The sequence below is a fragment of the Pleurodeles waltl genome, chromosome 5 (assembly GCF_031143425.1).
Source record: "Pleurodeles waltl isolate 20211129_DDA chromosome 5, aPleWal1.hap1.20221129, whole genome shotgun sequence".
In the NCBI taxonomy this organism is placed as follows: domain Eukaryota; kingdom Metazoa; phylum Chordata; class Amphibia; order Caudata; family Salamandridae; genus Pleurodeles; species Pleurodeles waltl.
In genome coordinates, this window is record NC_090444.1 from 1873016078 (window position 1) to 1873036262 (window position 20185).

At 48.5% G+C, this 20185-nt stretch overlaps 1 protein-coding gene across 3 annotated transcripts in view; it reads right to left on the reverse strand.

Annotated features, from left to right (window-relative positions):
* Positions 1–2735: 2735 nt before the first annotated feature.
* The window catches only part of PPP2R5D (protein phosphatase 2 regulatory subunit B'delta), a 501712-nt gene continuing 484262 nt past the window's right edge, over positions 2736–20185 (reverse strand). The window contains exons 15-16 of one of the 3 annotated variants that reach the window (XM_069236432.1): positions 17554–17670; positions 2736–7591 (exon numbers count right to left, since the gene is read on the reverse strand). In XM_069236432.1, coding sequence (XP_069092533.1) covers positions 7454–7591; positions 17554–17670 — 255 coding nt within the window. In that variant the 3' untranslated portion in view covers positions 2736–7453. The remainder of the gene's footprint in view (positions 7592–17553; positions 17671–20185) is intronic. The other 2 variants (XM_069236433.1, XM_069236434.1) reach the window with 2 other exon arrangements.

Consider the following 20185-nt stretch of genomic DNA (forward strand, 5'->3'; position numbering starts at 1 on the left):
CTTACTGATCTGCTATTTCAGCAGGACATGTTTTTGTGGATGGTTTTCCTGTGGGAGAACATAAACCGGTGTGTCGTCTTCTCCAGGGCATAAGACTTTTTTTTAACCTCCGGAACCCCGATACTCTTCCCTTTGGGATGTCAATCAAGTTTTGAATCTCTTCCTATCTTGGCAGCATAACCAGTATCTTTCCAGAAAAGAACTCTCAGCTAAGTTAATCATGCTGCTTTGTTTGGTATCTTGTGGAAGAGTTTCTGATGTCCGTGCTCTGTATATTTCTCACAGGTCCTTTTCTCCTTCAGGAGCCTTGTTTACGGTAAGTAGACGTACAAAGACAAATACCAGAATTATCTCTTAGCCGTCTTTCCCAGATGCCCCAACACTGTGCTTGGTACGATGCCTTAAAGCATATGAGGACATGTCCTCAGAACTCCGTTCTCCTGGTGAAAATCAACTCCTTATTGCATTGCGTAAACCTCACAGAGCTGTTTCCTCGCCTACCATTGCTCGCTGGGTTTGTTGGGTCATGCAAGAAGCGGACATTAATCGTTCCCTTTTTGGTGCGCATTCTGCTCGTGGAGCAATGGCCTCCAAAGCATTCAACTTAGGTGCTCGTTTGGAGGATATCATGAATGCAGCAGACTGGTCATCGGACTCTACCTTTAAGAGGTTCTATTTCAAACCAGTCTTGAATATTGCTCAATTGGTTGTAAACAAGCTTTAAACTAGCATAATCCTCGCCTTCCGGTCCTGATATAGAATGAAAAATGTCCTAGCTATCGTAACAGAAAGTTTCAATTCTATTAAGGACTCAGAGGCGAGGATTATCCCACCCTTTTCACCTTAGAATACTGCAATTTTAAGTGATCCCTCCCCGTACCTAGTAAGTAAATTTTGAGTCATGTTTTCTCACTTGTCATGTTTTATGAATATGTTGGGTTTAAATATATTTAAAAAAAAAAAAAAGCAAAGAGATCGTCAAAGCTAGTTCTCTTTTAATCTGTTTAATTCTTTCTAGGATCTGACACAACAAAACAGGATACTTCATGATGGTTCTTGATGGGCTCGCGCTTTGAAAGAGGAGGAGGATATATCAAGGAAGGACTACGTTATGGACTGCCTATTCCTGATTGAACTAAATGCTTGCTTTTTTATTCTTTGAGACTGTAATCCATTTTCCCAAGTTTCATGAGAGTTGTAGTTATCGTTTGTTCTTGGCTGCTGGTCAATAAAGTGGAGAAAGATCAGCATAATCCTTGCCTCCGAGTCCTTAAAAGAATTGAAACTTTCCGTTGCGATAGCTAGGAAAATTTTCATTGGTCTTGTTTCTGCAATTTTTCCGAAATGTTCCCTGTTGTCAACAAGTTCAATGAGTATGTGATCGTAGTTGGAAGCTTGAGCGACGACACTGAAGTTGGTGATGCCGTCGACAGAATAGCAGTCACCCTTGTCGGCAGGACTGCTGCAGTCAACGGGAGTGTCGTCATCCACAGGAGCGTCATCATCCACAGGAACGCCATCGATGTCGTAGACAAGGATGTTATCTTCAGCGTCGACGGTCCAGGTGATTGACCCATCAAGCGAGGTCGTCATCGAGAAGGAAGATGCTGTCGAGTGTGGAAATGGTACTGGTTGTGGTCATCGGAGACGCTGCAGTGAATGCCTGTCGCCGACTGTGGCAATGACAATTTTCTCTTCGACGGTAACTTGTTGACGATTTGTCTGTCGACAGAGCCGATGAAGGTTTTTTTTTTTTTTTCAAGTGTCTGGTCCGTGGTGGAGGTGTAGGAGGCCCATACACTGTTTTATGAGGCCTTTGTGAGGAGAAAGACTATTTTTTTCTCCTTTTGCTTTGAAGAAGCCTCCTCACCTTCATGTGGGGATATGGATGGGCTGCGTCCTCTGCAAGACCCTCAAGATGAGGATTTCTTAGGTGCATCCAGTGAAGATCAAATGTGGGTTGACACGTTGTTTTGGGACGTACTAGAGGAAGATGATGAATCCTCCCTGTCTAAACCAGGCTCTTTTCTGGTCTCAAGTTTTTTGAAGCCATAACAGCAATCTCCCTTCACGGTCCTTCAGTGTTTTGGTAGAGAAAATCCAACATATCTTCCCATCCTTTACTTTATGTGAGGGATGGAGGCAGTAAATGCATTCCTGATGAGGGTCAGAGCAACAGCTCTGTTTTACCACAGGTAGAACAGTCTCTGAATAGGTGCTTCTTTGCTTTCTCTGACATGATGAAGTCATAGTTTGAGCAAGATGAATACAGATATACAGGAATATGAAAACCTCTGCATATAAAGCTATAGCTTCCATATCTCCTGTGGACAAGCCTGGGACAGGTAAAACTGAGCATAGCTCAGTGGGGACTCTCTAGCACAACGTGTGGTAGCAAATCTGAGGTAATGGAGCTTCTCACAGGAGTGTTTTAGAGGGTGGTGCAACCTGATTAGCTAACACTGGAGTTTGGTCTTTTATTTTTACTTTTTACAAATGAATATGTTACTAAACTGAAGGGCATCGGGCCTTTCTAGTCTAAAGCCATCATTACATTGTTTTTCTAAGGTACTGTGGGACTCCCATCTCAATGAAGGAGAATGATACAAGCATGTGAATCTATGAAAGTTTCAATACTGGAGTAACTAAAGATGACCGGCTTAAATTTTACTAGGAAAAAACAACAAGGCAATTGGCCAACATAAGTGTCAAGTATATCACTCAAAAAAATCCCAGAGTTTTAATGAGACTTTTTATTTTATTCTGTACATACATGAACATCTGTACAAAATCTGACCTGTCATACTATGTAACGCTACCTAAAAATAAAGTAAAACATATGTACAGACAGGACCTGGAAGCAGCATAGTGTTAGTCAGGTCGGGAATGCTATTTCATTGGTCTGTTTAGTATTTCCCTTGTCATGACGCTATGAGACAGAGGACAACCCAAGGAGGTTCTAGAGTCCCATTTTCCGTCTTCTCACAGCTGAGAGGACACGAGCTGATCCAACCTTGCACTGGATGCAATACTGACAGCATAGGGACGGGAACGTGAGCGCGTTATCCAGGCAGGTAAGAAGAAGGTTCGTCAGAGGGCTCATCCCCAAAATAGCAGCGTCAGACATCAAATCCTTTAGCTTGTTAATAAAGTGCAATTCTGAAGTCTTTTTTTTGTCACATCACAGAATTAAGTACATTGGAGAAGCAACACTTAAAATGTTTATCCAGGCTTTGGGATAAAAGGAGACTCCAGCTTTCAGAAAGGATAGTGGTTATGAGGTATGGAAACAGGATTCTTGGGCGAAGGTATGAACCTTGTTAGGAATCAGCAGAATGACAGAAGCTCCAGTGATTGAGAGAACACAGCCAAGTGTGGCGCTGAGAAGCACGAGGTGTGCACTTATCCAGGATAACCTTTTTAACTTGAACAAACAGGTGTGCCTAAGAGACATAGCTTTTAAATGAAGTATATACAATGACCTTTGTGGCTTACTAGGTGTCTATGGGGATGCTTTTAAATTTGTGACATGTATTTGTGATCTTAGGTTAAGTGAAACATTTGCTGCAGGAACAAAATCCTCTTCTGAAAGGAACAAGGCCCATTTACAATCCATAAACAACCAACTAGTGAGTCTGGTAGGAAACTGGTGCGAAACAGGAGGGGTTGGTGTATATGTGGATAGGACACGGTGGTTATAAAATTTAGAAGTGCATGCCTGCGAGAGCAACCCACACCGGCACAGGTTTGATAAGAACTAACTTGCTTTTTGCTGCTGAGTGTAGGGAAGGGCACTGCGAAAGAAATGTGGACATATGTGTTTCTGCTGCTTCACCCTGCTCAGGGGCGAGGTTAGGTCTTACAGAAAAATGAATGTAATGAAAAACACAAAATACAGGGCGCTGCTATGAACTAATGGGGTTAGTGGTAGAGGAACAACCAGCAAAGTCTGGAATGTAGTGGTCGTCTTGAAGTTCAAGAGTTTTTGATGGGACCTAAGAGAGTTTTAGAAATACAACTGAAGATACTGGAGTAGGGCACTTGTTCATCTGTGCAGACAAATAGTTCTCATTTTTAGGCTCTAGAGGGAAGAGACAAGACTGAGCTGTGGAGATGAAGGCGAGGTGAGTGGGTGGGAGTTGCATGAGACGCGGTGACAGCAGGGGCAGGTAACACAGTGTTTACTTTCTACCTGCCCACTGCACATCTTGACTGAAGTAACTTCTGTCACTGAGGAGTTAAGCAGAAGGTTGGACAGGACTATGTGCTAGTCTTGTAGATCTATTAACTTCATGTGAATAACACGCCCAACAGTTTCACCCAGGGTCCTCCTATATATTCAGTGGTCACAGTCCAACCCTCAACACAAGTCTATCAGTACCCTAGTTTGTGGACTTCATAAGCAGCATCTTTATCCAACTCCAGCCCCACTCATCACCCTAGTGTCAATCACCCGTTATTAAAGAGAAGCGCCCATTGCATCTCTAGAATAAGGTGATCCTATGGATGCTCTTGCGTGACAAGGCTTTACATACGTATGTTTACGTTAAAGCTGTGTTTTCAGCTTTTCAGAGCTTGGTACTAAAACGTACCCATAAGACTCAGACAACTCGCACACAACATTCCTGGCTGAGAGGGCACCTGGGCAACCAAGGGAAGCCTGCTGAGGCCTACTGCTTTTAGCTGCTGGCAGCCACTGAGAGGACAGACTTCAACTGATATTTTGGAGGTTTTTATTTGACTTGAGAGATCACTGATAAGTCACCTAGGTATCAAGCTTAGGAGCTATGGCGTCTACTTACACACACTGACAGCAGCCCATCAGGCTACCAGGGAGGTCACTGAAGGTTAGGGACAAAAACTCTACTTAATGGAGTCCTCATTTAGAGGGACAGGAGGGCACCTACAGCTGGAATGTCCAACAAGACCAGCCTGACCTTCCTGATCTCACGCGAGTTGGTATCTTACCCTCTCACAAACATTCAGGCACAACCATGAATGCATACAGCTGTATCAGTAGATATTGTGAAGGACGAGAGATTTATTTGACCCTAAGAGTTAATTATGCCCCAGACTAGCACTGTTTTCGTTCCCTTACATAATACTTTGCCACCGTTGCACATTCTTGTGCCGATGTCAGCCCAGCCAGCCCAGGGTGACCTCGTGACAGTGCAGAGCTATTCCACTGAGCTCCCTAAGTGGTGTTTTATGCAGCCTTTCTGTTCCAAGACATTCCTTAAAACTCATTAAGAGCACTGCCTACCCACACTTCTTCAGCATTAATGTGTCTTTGCCATGATTACAGTAGTCCAGTAATATCTATTTTTGCCAGTTCCGGGGGCACACTGAAGTTTTTAAATAGGTGTTTTATGTTGAGATGAAGGCTGTTCCCATCTAAAATGCTCCTTGTATGGCCAGTTACCAATCTTATTTAGTGAGTTCCCAAGAGGGGTGAACTATTCCAAGGCAGCTCTACCGTAGGGAAGGTGGAGAGGGGCAGTGGATATATGTAAGATTTTCTGGACATCCACAGGTAGTTACATACAACAGATCAAGGGAACTCAATCCACAGCTGGTGCTACCCTCAGGACCTGGCGCGCCTCGTGCTTCTAGCCCTACCCAAGCCTGGACTAAGCCTCATTTTCTTCTGCCTATTTTTCTATTCTCTGACTTCATTTTCCAGTTCAGTGCTCAGCGTCACAGAAAAACCTTCAGGAAGTAGGTACCAATCTCCTCACACTAAATGACTGAAGAAGAAATCAAGCTCAGGAACCATCACTATGTATGGCGAAGGAGACCCAGGCATACCAGGAACATTCACATCTACAGGCCAACAGTGTGTACAACTGGGAAACCCCCCCAGGACTGACCACACAACACAAGCCTCAGCCCACACTGGCGCTGCCAGTAGAGTCATCCAGTAACAACTGCACACCCGCCTCCCTGAGGGCACCAATCACTGGTGTGTGCCTGAGTCAGAGCCACTGGAAAACTCCCCTTCTCCACAAGGGCTTCATCTCGGGACACACAAGAGCGTACAGCTAGCGAGATAAGCCGATGTGTAGAAAAAGGAGCTCCTACCTGGAGCAGGCATGTCACTGCAGAGTCAAGTGCCGCTGGCAAGGGTGGAGGTGTGACGGAGACACGGAGTGGAGGGGCGAGAGACACTGGGCGGAGGGGCGACAGATACACGGAGCAGAGGGGCGCGAGACACTGGGCGGAGGGGCGCGAGACACTGGGCGGAGGGGTGATAGACACACGGAGCAGAGGGGCGCGAGACACTGGGCGGAGGGGCGACAGATACACGGAGCAGAGGGGCGAGAGACACTGGGCGGAGGGGCGACAGATACACGGAGCAGAGGGGCGAGAGACACTGGGTGGAGGGAGGGACGACAGACACACTGGGGTGGAGGGAGGGACGACAGACACACTGGGGTGGAGGGAGGGACGACAGACACACTGGGGTGGAGGGAGGGACGACAGACACACTGGGGTGGAGGGAGGGACGACAGACACACTGGGGTGGAGGGAGGGACGACAGACACACTGGGGTGGAGGGAGGGACGACAGACACACTGGGGTGGAGGGAGGGACGACAGACACACTGGGGTGGAGGGAGGGACGACAGACACACTGGGGTGGAGGGAGGGACGACAGACACACTGGGGTGGAGGGAGGGACGACAGACACACTGGGGTGGAGGGAGGGACGACAGACACACTGGGGTGGAGGGAGGGACGACAGACACACTGGGTGGAGGGAGGGACGACAGACACTCCGGGTGGAGGGAGGGACGACAGACACTCCGGGTGGAGGGAGGGCCGACAGACACTCCGGGTGGAGGGAGGGCCGACAGACACTCCGGGTGGAGGGACGACAGATACATTGATCCTGCGAAGTACCAAGATCTGTCAGTGACTAGAGCAGAGGGAAGGAGGAAAGAGTAGGTCAACAATAGAACCAAGGCTGGTTCGGCACGCAAAGGAAAAGGACGGCGAGAGATGTCAGATTTGGCCAGGGATCGGCCCAGTACAACACACAGGAGGTGCTGTCCCACACTTACAAGTGCAAGTCCAGTGGTTCTACAAGGAAGGGATGAGCAGATCTCCCATTGCCGATACAGGGAGCCAGGATTCTTACCTTCGCCCTATACCGGTGTCAATACGAGCAAGGCAAGAATGCAGACATAAGACAGGACACAAAGCGAGAATAAACAAAAACAGAAGATGGATTCGACAGAGAAGCCCACTACAAGAGCAGACAAATGAAAGTCAATGGAGGACAGCGAGAAAGGCGAGAAAGGATGGCGAAGGACAGGAGAGGCTCATCACAATCACTGGCCAAGAGTTCATTGCCTAGGTTGACGGAAGGAGTGCACTGTGTGTATATTTTTTTTTGTCAATTTTGATAGCAGAGTGGGGTCTGCAATGCCCCTGGCTGTCTCGAAGGCACGTCAGAGCGTCTCCTGGCTAGCAGTGAGGAATTCTTCCGCTCGCTTATGAGATTCCAAAGCTTTAATAGTGTAGACATCCTGAGGCAGCTCAGACTTCCTGCGCATCAGCACTTTCTCCTTCTTGATATCCTTCAGCATCTAAAAGGCAAAGAGAATCAGTGAGTGGGACCAGAAAAGAAGCAACCAAGGCCATTTCCTGCCTGAACAGATATAGCATATGCTGAGCTCAGGAAACAGAGTAATACACAATCTGACTGCAGGCTCTATGCTGGGGATAGCTGTCATCTGACAGTCAGATAGAAGGGCAGCTGAGCAGGGATCCCAGGGGTTTCAAAAAAGCAAGGGGCCCACCCTGCTAACACTGAGGGATCATTTAAATGGGTTCCAGAATTGCGTTTAATCTATAGGGTAGCAAAGCTGCTAGACAAGGAGAGCAAAACACCAGTTCCAAGTGTCACTGTCTTTAAAACAAGAAAGTTTATCCAATTTTACAGAATTCATATGCATTAGACTCCACTTGTTTTAAAGGAGGTTTCGATCTGTTACTAAGATTACTCTAAGGCGCCAGGTTTAGAGGCCACCCTGTTTACTGTCTCAGGCATCTCATTAAGCACATCACTAAACTTTGGGACTTGTGGTCTTGGATGGGTTCACTTGCGTTCATCACACATGAGTACAATTCTTTCTACAAGAGAGATGCAAGAAGTGGGATGTATCGCTCTCCTGAACTGCAGTCACTTAGCAAGCCTACTATTTCTGAACAACCAACTCACGATCTCTTTGTACTAGTGTCGCGGACAGGAAATAGTCCACCCAGACTATTAATACGAAATATTGTTAAAATCAGGCAAGAAACAAAATTCAAGAACTCCAAGCATGCACCAAAGACTCACACTTGAATAGGTGCTGACCTACAAAGGTGGACATGTAAATGCCACTGTTCTACCCGGTGGACATCACAGGTTTACATAGGGATATTAAAGGCGTACAGTAACAGCGTCTGTCGGTGGCGACAGTCACCGGTGCTGTACTCTATTCATCATGTATATAGGAAGCTCTTCATGAGGACCAACTAGGAGATACATAGCTAACCCAAAACACTACGGCTCCTTTTCTTGGGCCAGTCTCTGCAAATCACATTGGAGTGCTGCGCTAACTTGACATCACTTGTACAACTGCTTTTAGGCAGAATTCATGCTGCACGATCCTTTCACTGCTAGAGCGCCGCAGAGGAGCAAGGCAAGAAAGCTTAGTTAATGCACAGAGGGGGTGGGGTGGCCAGAGTGCATTTACTAGCCTGTACCAGTGCTTCTTGTGCCTAGGACTTGTAGAGTCCTAAGCGGGACTCACCAACACCTTGAAGTTTACTAAGACCAGCTGTTTACACCCTGGGTCTTTCAGAGTTTCTCATACTGTCCAATCCAGCCCCATTTCTTTTCAGAGTATTAACAAGTGTGAGGACGGGCAGCAGTGGTGAACTTCCAAAGCTAATGACCAAGTTATACTCTGCAGGGACTGGGAGTAGTGAACTGGCACCTGCGCAGTGCGTGGGCACTTGTGGTGTAGAGACTGGAGGCTCATCCGCTGGACATAATATACATAACATACAACAAAAAGTGATATATAGGGGGATGTCAAACAAACTGTTGCATCAGTGAAAACAAAGTGATCACTGGTCAGGTCATAAAATTCCTTTAGACAAGAAATATTTTATTCTGTTAAACAGCAGAAAAACCCATCTCTCTATGTAATAGCATCTGAAATTTAAAGTACAAAACGACAAACATGCCAGACTCCTGGCTGAAGCAACAAATTGTGGCGAAAACAACCTAACTCCAAAGTTCCAATGCAGTTCATATAGTGTGGCTGTGTAGGAAAGTGCCCTCTTTCTAGCTTGGGTGCCTGCCTGTTGTAAGTGTGCTTGACTGTGTCTACTGGGATCCTGCTAACCAGGACCCCAGTAGTTTTGCTCTCCTGTAAATTGTACCTTTTCCTTCCCATTACTGACATATTGCCACCTCTCCCCCCCCCCCACAACCATGTAAGTCCCTGGTATATGGTACCTATGCCCCCAGGGCATTTGGGTTCCAGGGGATCCCTATGGGCTGCATCAGTTATTCTGCCGCCCATAGGGAGCCCATGCGACGGGTTCTGCAGGCCTGCCATTGCAGTCTCCGTAAACCATGTGCATGCACCCGTTTTCACTACAGGTCACTGCACCAGGTCACTATAAGTCACCCCGTATGGTAGGTCCTCTCAGTCCATAGGGCTGGGTGCAGGTACCTGTGAGTGAGGGCACCCCTGCACTAGCAGAGGTGCCCCCACAAACTCCAGATCCATTTTCCTGGACGGGGACGTCAATTTACATGTGTACTGGACATAGTTCACTACCTATGTCCAGCTACTTAATGGTAACTCCGAACCTGGGCATATTTGGTATCAAACATGTCAGAATCATACCCCAATACTGTTGCAAGTATTAGAAGTATGATTGCAGGCACTCTGGGGGTTCCTCAGAGGACCCCAAACATTGCTACCACCAGTCTAACAGGGTTTTCCGGGCAGCCCAGCTGCTGCTAGGTCTCAGACAGGTTTCTGCCCTCCTGCTACTTGATCCGATCAAGCCCAGGAAGGCAGAACAAAGGATTTCCTTTGGGAGAGGGAGGTAACACCCTCTCCCTTTGGAAATAGGTGTGACTGGCTTGGGAGGGCTAGCCTCCCCAAGCCACTGGTTTGCTTTGAAAGGCACATTTGGTGCCCTCCATACATAAACCAGTCCACACCGGTTCAGGGTCCTCCAGTCCCTGTTCTGGTGCGTCCACCCCCGGGGTGGTGCCCAGAGGGTCACTGGGTTCTGCTATCTTGATTCTCTGGGAACTCTGGGAGCATCTGAGTGGCCAGGTCAGGCAGGTGACGTCAGAGCTCCCCGATAGGTCACTAGGCTAGGTGACCAATTCCCCTTTTGGGGCTATATAGGGTCTCTCTCTTGGGTGGGTCCTCAGATTTGGCTTGAAAGACTCCAGCAGGATTCCTTTGCAACCTCCACTTCGACTTCTGGCCACTGGAACCACGACTGGACCCTCCAGGAACCGACAACGTTGCAATCAACAAAGACGACTCTTCTGCAACTTTGTTTCCACGACTCCTGCCAGCTTTGTAACATTTCCCCGGGCGTGCACAAGACAAGAATGAAGGGGTCACACTCCCCTGCAACCGCAGGCACATACAGCAAGCGACTGGCTGCGTGGATCCCGCATCACGGGTGGTGGTCCGGAGTAGTCCTCTTGGTCCTCTCTGCCAGCTGTCCAACTTTGGTGAAGGTAAGCCTTTGCCTTCCCAAGCAGGACATTACCCCGGTACACTGCGTTCTTTGCAGCTGCCATGGCTTTTTTGCATCTCCTCCAAGGGATCTTCTAGTGACGTGCAGCTCCAGTCCCCAGCACTCCTTCCTGCAAAGCACAGCCTCCTGCGTGGTTCTCCTATGGCGTGGGATCCTCTTTCGTGCTGCTGCGTGAGCTCCTTCTGCGACTCCTGTGTCCCCGTCCTGTGGGACTCCTGTCGGTGCTGTCTCTACTCCTGTGGACTCTCTGCGACGCTGAGGGTCTCCTGTGACTCCCCCTCCCTGGGCTGAGTCCTTCTGGGCATTGCTGGTCCCCAGCAACAGCACTTTTCCCCAAACCCTTGCCAAGGCTGGCCAAGGCTTGTTAGTGGAATTCCTGCACCAACACCAGTCTGCAAAACTTCACTCCAGCGTGGGACATCTGCATCCATCAGGAACTCGCCTCCGGCTCCAGGGCTGCAGTGCTGACCTGTCCTTCATCACCGTCGACGAACTCCTACAAGAACAGCTGAGTGGGTAGTAGCTCCTACACCTCACGGACTCGACTGACTCGTGGACTTGGTCCCCTCTCTCCCAGGTCTTCAGGAATCAACTGCTGGTTTCTTGCAGTCTTGTCTGAGTGTCTTCTTTTTCCTCCTTTTGGCTGGTTTGGGGAAATTCCAGTGATTTACTTCTGCTTTCCTGGTCGCTGGGGGTTACTATGTAACTTACCTCTGGTTTTCTAGTACTCCCCTCTACCTTTCCACTTACCTAGGTGGGGGACCTGTGTTCGCATTCCACTTTTTTAGTATATGGTTTGGGTTCACCCTAGGGTCACTATTGGTTATTGCTATTTGCGCTGTTTTCTAACCTTTTCTATGCCTATTTCTGATTGCCCTTCCAGTAATTTGTGGTATGTTCCAAACAAAAAGTATCTTTATTTTTTTTAACACTGAGCGATTTCATTCGTTTGTGTAAGTGCTGTGTGACTACAGTGGTTCTGCACGGTCTTTGCGTGTATCTGAGATAAGCCTTGGCTGCTCATCCACAGCTACCTCTAGAGAGCCTGGCTGCTAGATAATGGCTACACTTCACTGAGTGGATACCTGGACCTGGTATAAGGTGTAAGTACCTTGGGTACCCACCACACACCAGGCCAGCTTCCTACAGGCTGTTAGCCTCCTTTCACAGACAATCTAAGTAGGAGACAATTTATAGATGAGTTACACAACAAGGACACTCCCATCCTCTCTTATTCAGTGTGAGTACCAAAAATGAGTAAATACGTCTCTCATTCAAAGAACTCCTTCGATAAAGGTGTCAACACGTTTTGGCCCGTCATGTATGGGCCTCCTCAGGACAGTGGAAGAGTGAAGTGCCTATAAATGGTTAAAGACACCTTTCAGAAAGAGATAAAGACCCATATACCAAGAGGTCTTCATGCGCGGCGACTACACACTTAATGGGAAGCAGCACTAGCCTGTGTTCTACCACCTGCAGGAATTTTCAGCCGGAACAGGCAAAAGTCCCTGGAGCAAAGACAAATCAATGCTGTGGCCTTCACTGTGTGGATCAAGAAATTAAAGTCATTGCGACTTCTACAGGATCCCATCCAGATAAGGACTGAAGGGAACTCGACAAGTCTGATCCTGTGCCACCTCCAGATGGAGACGCCACTCCTGAGCGCCTAAGCACTGTTGGCTGAGGTTGTTTGTTCTGGTGCTCAGACAGCCTGCCAGATGTTGAAGCACCAAGGACATGCCCTGTTCTAGCCATGTCTAGAGGTGCAGAGCCTCCTGACAAAGGGTCCACGACCCTACCCCGCCCTACCCATTGCAGAGCCACACGGCAGTGGTGTTGTCTGAACACCTGCACTGCCTTTCTTTTGAGAGAGACGTAATACTAATCTGATCGCATGAATTTCGAGCAGGTTGATGTGGAGTCAGGACTCTGTCAGAGACCAGATGTCTCTGATCACCTTCCCAGATAGCCGCCCCATCCTTGATGTGACACATCGGTCACTACTGTCAGATCTAGTTGGGGAAGGGAAAGGGATCTGCAGATCTTGCACAGTTCTCTCTGAGATCTGGACCAAGTTGGGGAGATTTCCCTGAAGCTACGCCCACTGGACCTCCAATGGTCCTTCAGGTCCCACTGCAGAGCCCGCATATGCCACCTGACGTGTCACCAGCAGGAGGCCATGAGGCTCAGCAGCCTTAGGTTCATTTTCACCAATATCCAGGATTGAGACGGAAACAACTATCATAGCCTGAATATCCTGGAGTCGCTGCTAGGGAGGATAAGCCCGAAACTGCACTGTCCAGAACAGCTCAGATGAAAGGGAGCATCTGAGAGGGAGTCAGGTGTGACACTGGCACGTTGATAGTAAACCCCAGCAAATGCAGGGCGTCCACCGTAGTCTGTCGGTGGGAGACAGTCTTGGGTGAGCTCACCTTTAACAGCCAGTCAAGAATTGGGAAGGCTGAAAACCCTGATCTGCGCAGATGGACACTGGAAGAACAAAAGGGAGCACAGTAAACTGAAAGTGCTCGTGGCCTACTGTGAACCGCAAGTAATGTCTGTGGTCAGGTAGAACGGGAATATGGCAATAAGCGTCCTGCAAGTCCAACGCTACCATGCGGTCTCCTGGGTCCAAGGCAGATAGAACCTGAGCCAGAGCGAGCATTTTGAACTTCTCTTTCTTCAGGAAGAGATTAAGCGTCCAAAGGTCAAGGATAGGTCATAGGCTCTTGTCCTTTTTGGTTACCAGAAAGTAACAGGGTTAACAACCACAACCTACTTCTGGCATAGGGACCCTTTCTATGGGCTCCCTTGGCCAAGAGAGCAGTAACGTCCTGTCGGAGAAGCGCCAAGTGATCCTTTGTCATCCGACCATAGGATGGTGGCATGGATGGAGAAGCAGTCTTGAAAGGGAGGGAGTAGCCCCTTTTGACTATCTGCAAAACCTACCTGTCTGACGTGAAGGATTACCAACGGAGCAGGAGATGGTGAATCCTGCCTCCGAATGGTCTCTGGTGGGGAAGAGTCAGAATAGGTAGGTTTGAAGGCAGCTGGAGGAGAGGGAGGTAGTGGACTGGCCAGTCCGCTGGCCCTCTGATCCACAAGGGCGGTGGATCCCTTGTCCCCAGCCAAGCAGAGGCTAGGCAGCATGTGCTGTACGGGAGCTGGACGGGAATGGATACGGCTGGGTCAGGGATGTGGAATTCCTATAGCCCGACACCTAGGAAATATTGTTTGGGGTCAAGGACTACAAGTTTTGATGTTTATTTTGCCCTTAGGACAAGTAGGCCCAACCCCCTGAGGCACAAACCCTTTGGCTGTTAGGACAGCATAACATAATGGATATGGGAAGGGCACTGTCTCAATATTTGTGTCCCTATGTTAATGGTGTTTGAACTTGTATTCATGGTTCATTAATGCAAAGCCTTCATTATTAGGGTGAGTGCTATAAAGAAATGTTGTAAGCTTGGACTGCACTAATGACATTGGTTCCATTATAAAAATGTGCGGAGACGTTTGCAAAGTTTAACAATATGACACTATGTATGATGCTCCCAGAACACGCTCTGATCAGATGCAAATATTTGAAGAAGCTTGAAAGCAAGTCTGATTCTTAGCTTTCAAAATAAAACGTTCACAAAAATGCTACTAGGAAAAAATCGTTTTGCTAATCTGTGAAATTTTAGGTACCATTTCTTTGAAGCTTCCTTAAGTAAAATGTGTTGATATATGCTAAAAATATAATGGAAAATCAGTATAATCATATTTAACAAGATTATGGGAAACATGAAAATAAACAAGCATTGGCAAAGGCAACAGGTCTGACATTGGTAGTCAGCCTTTTGGTTTTGTCAATGCATGTCTTGTTTTGACAAGGTTTTGGTAAAAATGTATTGCCAAGCCAGGCCTGCATCTTTACAGCAAACATTGGCAAAAAGAAAAAATATTTTTTGGTCTCAAAAAGCACACACTGATCAGTAGTCCCCGGCACTGAACAAAACTACTGTGTGTGCAGATATACTCCTTGTGAAAAAGCAGAATGCTACCACTCACAGTGGAGCCAGCGATAGAGAGAATTTTAATAAAAACAAAAGGTGTTGGTTAACATCGGACCTAACTAGGGGCCCAATTCTTAAAGAAAGTCACAAAAGTGCATCTTTGGGATATGTCCTTACATTAGAGCAGATTTAAGAATTTTGTGAATTCACAAGAATTTACAGAAGTAGGATAGGGAATCGTACTCCTAGAAAATATTTGTGAACTGCATTGTAGCATGAGCAACTATGCATGTGAAGATTTGCTCACGTGAATATTTGTTGAGCGTTTACAAGTTCACTTTCCTCCAACCATTTTTGTTCTCAACCCTGTGAGAAGTTTTACTTCTGCCCTTGTCAGGAGTAAATTTCCAACCTTTCTCAGTATGGAAAAAGACCAAAGAAGAGCTGGTGAAAATCCGTGAAACATACAAGTTAGTAGGTTTCCACAGACTCATACGGGCATTCCATCTCTGGAACTATTGCTCACCGCTACTTCCGGCCCCAGTATCTGATCTGTGGAGAGGTGGCAAAAGGAAATTGCTAGTATTCAAACTGTACGATTGTATGAGCCCTGGCATAATCAGAGAGACTATTACCAGAGCTATTACATAATGGAAATTGGTGCCATAATTTTTCGCTGCACTAATCGGCACCAAAGGGACAGTGGATTTTTTACAGGACAAGTAGATTACGAACGCACCCTGTCCCATGGACATGTAGATATTTTGTTAAATTCCACAACCCTGTGGGTGCCACTTCTGTAGCCAGAAAAGGAGTGCTGCCTAAGAAAACTTGGGCGTGCCCGGGTTAGGGTGATGGCAGCGGGCAATTGTCCTGTTCACAGGAGCCCCTGTGCTGGGTTTGGACCAAGTACCCAGTAGGACATCTGTGAGGGCTTCGCTGAAGGGGAGCCAGGTGTGGAGGATGAAGCACCTCCATCAGGAGGGTAGTCCTGACCGCCACCAAAGGCAATTCAAGGTCCAGGACCTCAGCTGCTCTTCGCACCACCATAGAATATGACACTCCCTCCTCCGTAGCCACAGAAAGCATGCCAGCATCTGGGGAGGTATCCAATCCACTGGCTTTAACCAAGTCTGTATGTCAGTCCATAGGGTGCTGGATGTGGTATTCCAAAGGGTACAACAACTGCTCTCGTTCCTCATCGTAACCTGCACATAGGGAAAAGGCTCAGGATGCAACAGAGGAGGCCAGGCCTCTTCTGGCGCCAGAGTGTGTTGTACAACACCATCCAGGTCTGTGTCAGAGTCAGCAATGAGAATGGGGATGGTGGTGCCGCTTTGGGGGGGCGATGAGCAGTGCCAGGAGCGCCGACATCAAGACCGGCATCAGGGAAGGTCAAAGTGGTACGACAGACATGGTCCTGGACCCAAGCATGGATCCATGGGTGCTCCTCAGGTTCGAGGCTGAAGCCACCGGCGTGGAACCTGAAAGGGCCCCTCCCGACTCAGCAGGGCCCGAAGGTGCTCTAGCGGTGTCGGACTGCCCAAAAATGAGACGCATGGCCTCATAAAACTCTTAATTGGGCAGTGGTAGCTTCAGCTCCCGGAAACTTGGCAAGGCGCGAAGTCTGCCCAGATGCAGGCTTCACAGAGGGAGGCCTAGAGTGACATGCTCCCTCATTTCGACGGACGAAGGGAAGCAGAAATGTGAGTTGAAGAGCACTTAGCCTTCTTTGATTTCTTATGCTTGACTTACTCGATTGTCCGAGGACTTGGAGTGTAACAACGATGAAGGGGGATGCTGGGACCGATCCCAAGACCGTCCGTCTCACCTGAGACCAGAGCTTACGCGGAGCTGAGTGCTGGGCTGCCATGAGCTTCAGGGACCACTCCCCCAAAGCCTTCGGATGCTTGGCCTGACACTCTGAGCATGACTTCAGGTCGTGTTCGCGCTCCAGGCACCAAAGGCACACAAGGTGCAGATCCGTCACGGACACTGTGATGACAGCCCACGCAGGGCTTGAATCGGGTCTTCCTCTATGACATCCTCGATGCATCAGAAATGAATAACTCGAGAAAACTTGAACAAAGTCGAAAAAGGTCAGATCATTGCTGGCTGGTGCAGAAAGAAAAATAACTGACATCAGCGCGCCCTGGTGGTGACTATATAGGACCCTCAATGTCATTTCCAGGGCAAATGCCACTACCAATGGATGGGGAGCTGATCAACACTACCTAATGGCACAAAGGGGTACTGCTCAAGAAAAATCTCTGGATCCAGACTGATTCCTGGGGGAAATTCTAAGGTAAGGAATCTGCAACTAGATGTCTCTATCAGATACACAGGGACAGTACAAGTGAAATAACACTGCTTCTACTAGAGTGACAGAACAGGTGGGTATCAGTCATGACGCATCGATAAGACATAACATTCTTCCTGACAAACTAGGACAATACAGTGAAAAAACACTGTTAGTAATGCACTACGAGAGTATGTGCAGTAAGAACCCTTGAAGCACAATGACGACACAGTGGGAGATGCACCAGGCTAGCTTATGGAGGCATGATACAACACTGAGCGCCCCCTCCGAGGTACAGCGGGAGGCCGGAGCCAAAGGACAGGATAGGCACAGACTTGCACTAAGCGGATGGAAGGCAGGGTCCTGGGGGGCTGTACTGGGCCTTGCAGCTAGATGGCGACAGATGATGTGCAATGGAAGTGGCGGAAGCAAGAGGTTGTGAGAAAGGAGATCCTTTGCTGACCTGCACAGCCTCGGTCTCCATCGTCTTCTTCAGTAATTGGATGTCCTCTGCAGTTGGAGTGTCTGTCTCCATGGCGTAGATGAGAGGCAGCGGCGGGGGTGCGTGATACATAGGGTACTACAAGAGGCAAACCCAAAGAGGAAGGTTAGCTTGCAAGTCGTCTCAGCAGCCGCTGCAGAGGCAGCTGCACTTTTGTACGTGATTTCAGAGAAAAAAGGATTTCATGGAATACCATTACTGGGAAACCATTGCATCCAAGCGGCTTAATGGACATTTCCAGAATGAGTGACGTACAATTTCATAGAAACCACTTCATAGAATGTATTTTTGTTCAAAATTGGCTTTAGAATACTTATTTATTAAGGGGTAAATACAATGGTTTCATGTCTAACTTTCAGAGACAGTTTTGTGGGAGGAACCTCCTTCACTGCTCTGGTTCATGGGACCTCAGTACAGATTTTTATCATTTACATTCTCAAACAATTGCTTTGGATGCTTTTAATATCTTCACCCTCGCCACCGCTAAACACCATCCGTCCCTCCCCTTAAACACTCAGCACCCCCAAACCATACACCCCTGTCCCCTAAACACCCCTCACCATTTCTAAATTACACCCATCCCTGGATCCTAAAAGCCCTCTGTACCCCTACACTCCAGCCACCTCTGAACCCTAAAACCCCTCTGTACCCCTACACTCCAGCCACCTCTGAACCCTAAAACCCCTCTGTACCCCTGCACTCAGCCACCTCTGAACCCTAAAACCCCTCTGTACCCCTGCACTGCAGCCACCTCTGAACCCTAAAACCCCTCTGTACCCCTGCACTCCAGCCACCTCTGAACCCTAAAAGCCCTCTGTACCCCTACACTCCAGCCACCTCTGAACCCTAAATCCCCTCTGTACCCCTACACTCCAGCCATCTCTGAACCCTAAAAGCCATCTGTACCCCTACACTCCAGCCATCTCTGAACCCTAAAACCCCTCTGTACCCCTGCACTCAGCCACCTTTGAACCCTAAAACCCTCTGTACCCCTGCACTCAGCCACCTCTGAACCCTAAAACCCCTCTGTACCCCTGCACTCAGCCACCTCTGAACCCTAAAACCCCTCTGTACCCCTACACTGCAGCCACCTCTGAACCCTAAAACCCCTCTGTACCCCTACACTCCAGCCACCTCTGAACCCTAAAACCCCTCTGTACCCCCTGCACTGCAGCCACCTCTGAACCCTAAAACCCCTCTGTACCCCTACACTCCAGCCACCTCTGAACCCTAAAAGCCCTCTGTACCCCTACACTCCAGCCACCTCTGAACCCTAAAAGCCCTCTGTACCCCTACACTTCAGCCACCTCTGAACCCTAAAAGCCCTCTGTACCCCTACACTCCAGCCACCTCTGAACCCTAAAAGCCCTCTGTACCCCTACACTTCAGCCACCTCTGAACCCTAAAAGCCCTCTGTACCCCTACACTCCAGCCACCTCTGAACCCTAAAACCCCTCTGTACCCCTACACTCCAGCCACCTCTGAACCCTAAAACCCCTCTGTACCTCTACACTCCAGCCATCTCTGAACCCTAAAACCCCTCTGTACCCCTGCACTCAGCCACCTCTGAACCCTAAAACCCCTCTGTACCCCTATATTCCAGCCACCTCTGAACCCCCTGCACTCCAGCCACCTCTGAACCCTAAAGCCCTCTGTACTCCAGCCATCTCTGAACCCTAAAAGCCCTCTGTACCCCTACACTCCAGCTACCTCTGAAACCTAAAAGCCCTCTGTACCCCCTGCACTCCAGCCACCTATGAACCCTAAAAGCCGTCTGTACCCCCTGCACTCCAGCCACCTATGACCCCTAAAAGCCCGCTCTACCCCCTGCACTCCAGCTATCTCTGAACCCTAAAAACTCCTCTCGACCCCTACACTCCAGCCATCTCTGAACCCTAAAACCCCTCTGTACCCCTACACTCCAGCCACCTCTGAACCCTAAAACCCCCCTGTACCCCTACACTCCAGCCATCTCTGAACCCTAAAACCCCTCTGTACCCCTATATTCCAGCCACCTCTGAACCCCCTGCACTCCAGCCACCTCTGAACCCTTAAAGCCCTCTGTACCCCTGCACTCCAGCCATCTCTGAACCCTAAAAGCCCTCTGTACCCCTACACTCCAGCCACATCCGAACCCTAAAAGCCCTCTCTACCCCCTGCACTCCAGCCACCTCTGAACCCTAAAAGCCCTCTGTACCCCTACACTCCAGTCACCTCTGAACCCTAAAAGCCCTCTGTAACCGTACACTCCAGCCACCTCTGAACCCTAAAAGCCCTCTGTACCCCTACACGCCAGCCATCTCTAAACACTAGAACCCTTCACCACCCGAATACCCATTCTTGAACAAAAACCTTACCCGCCCCTGCCCCCTTGAAACCTCTCACCATCCCTAAACTCCACCCATTCCTGAACCCCATAAAACCCTCCCTGCCCTTAACCACCACCCATCCATGAATCCTTAAAAGCCTCAAGACCTTGAACTCTACCCTCACTAGTCCTAAACTGCACCTGCATGTGTAACATATTTTCCTTATGTTTCCTTTAAAATGTTTCCTTTTTCTATTAATTTGCATTTCCTTAAAATTGGTTTTC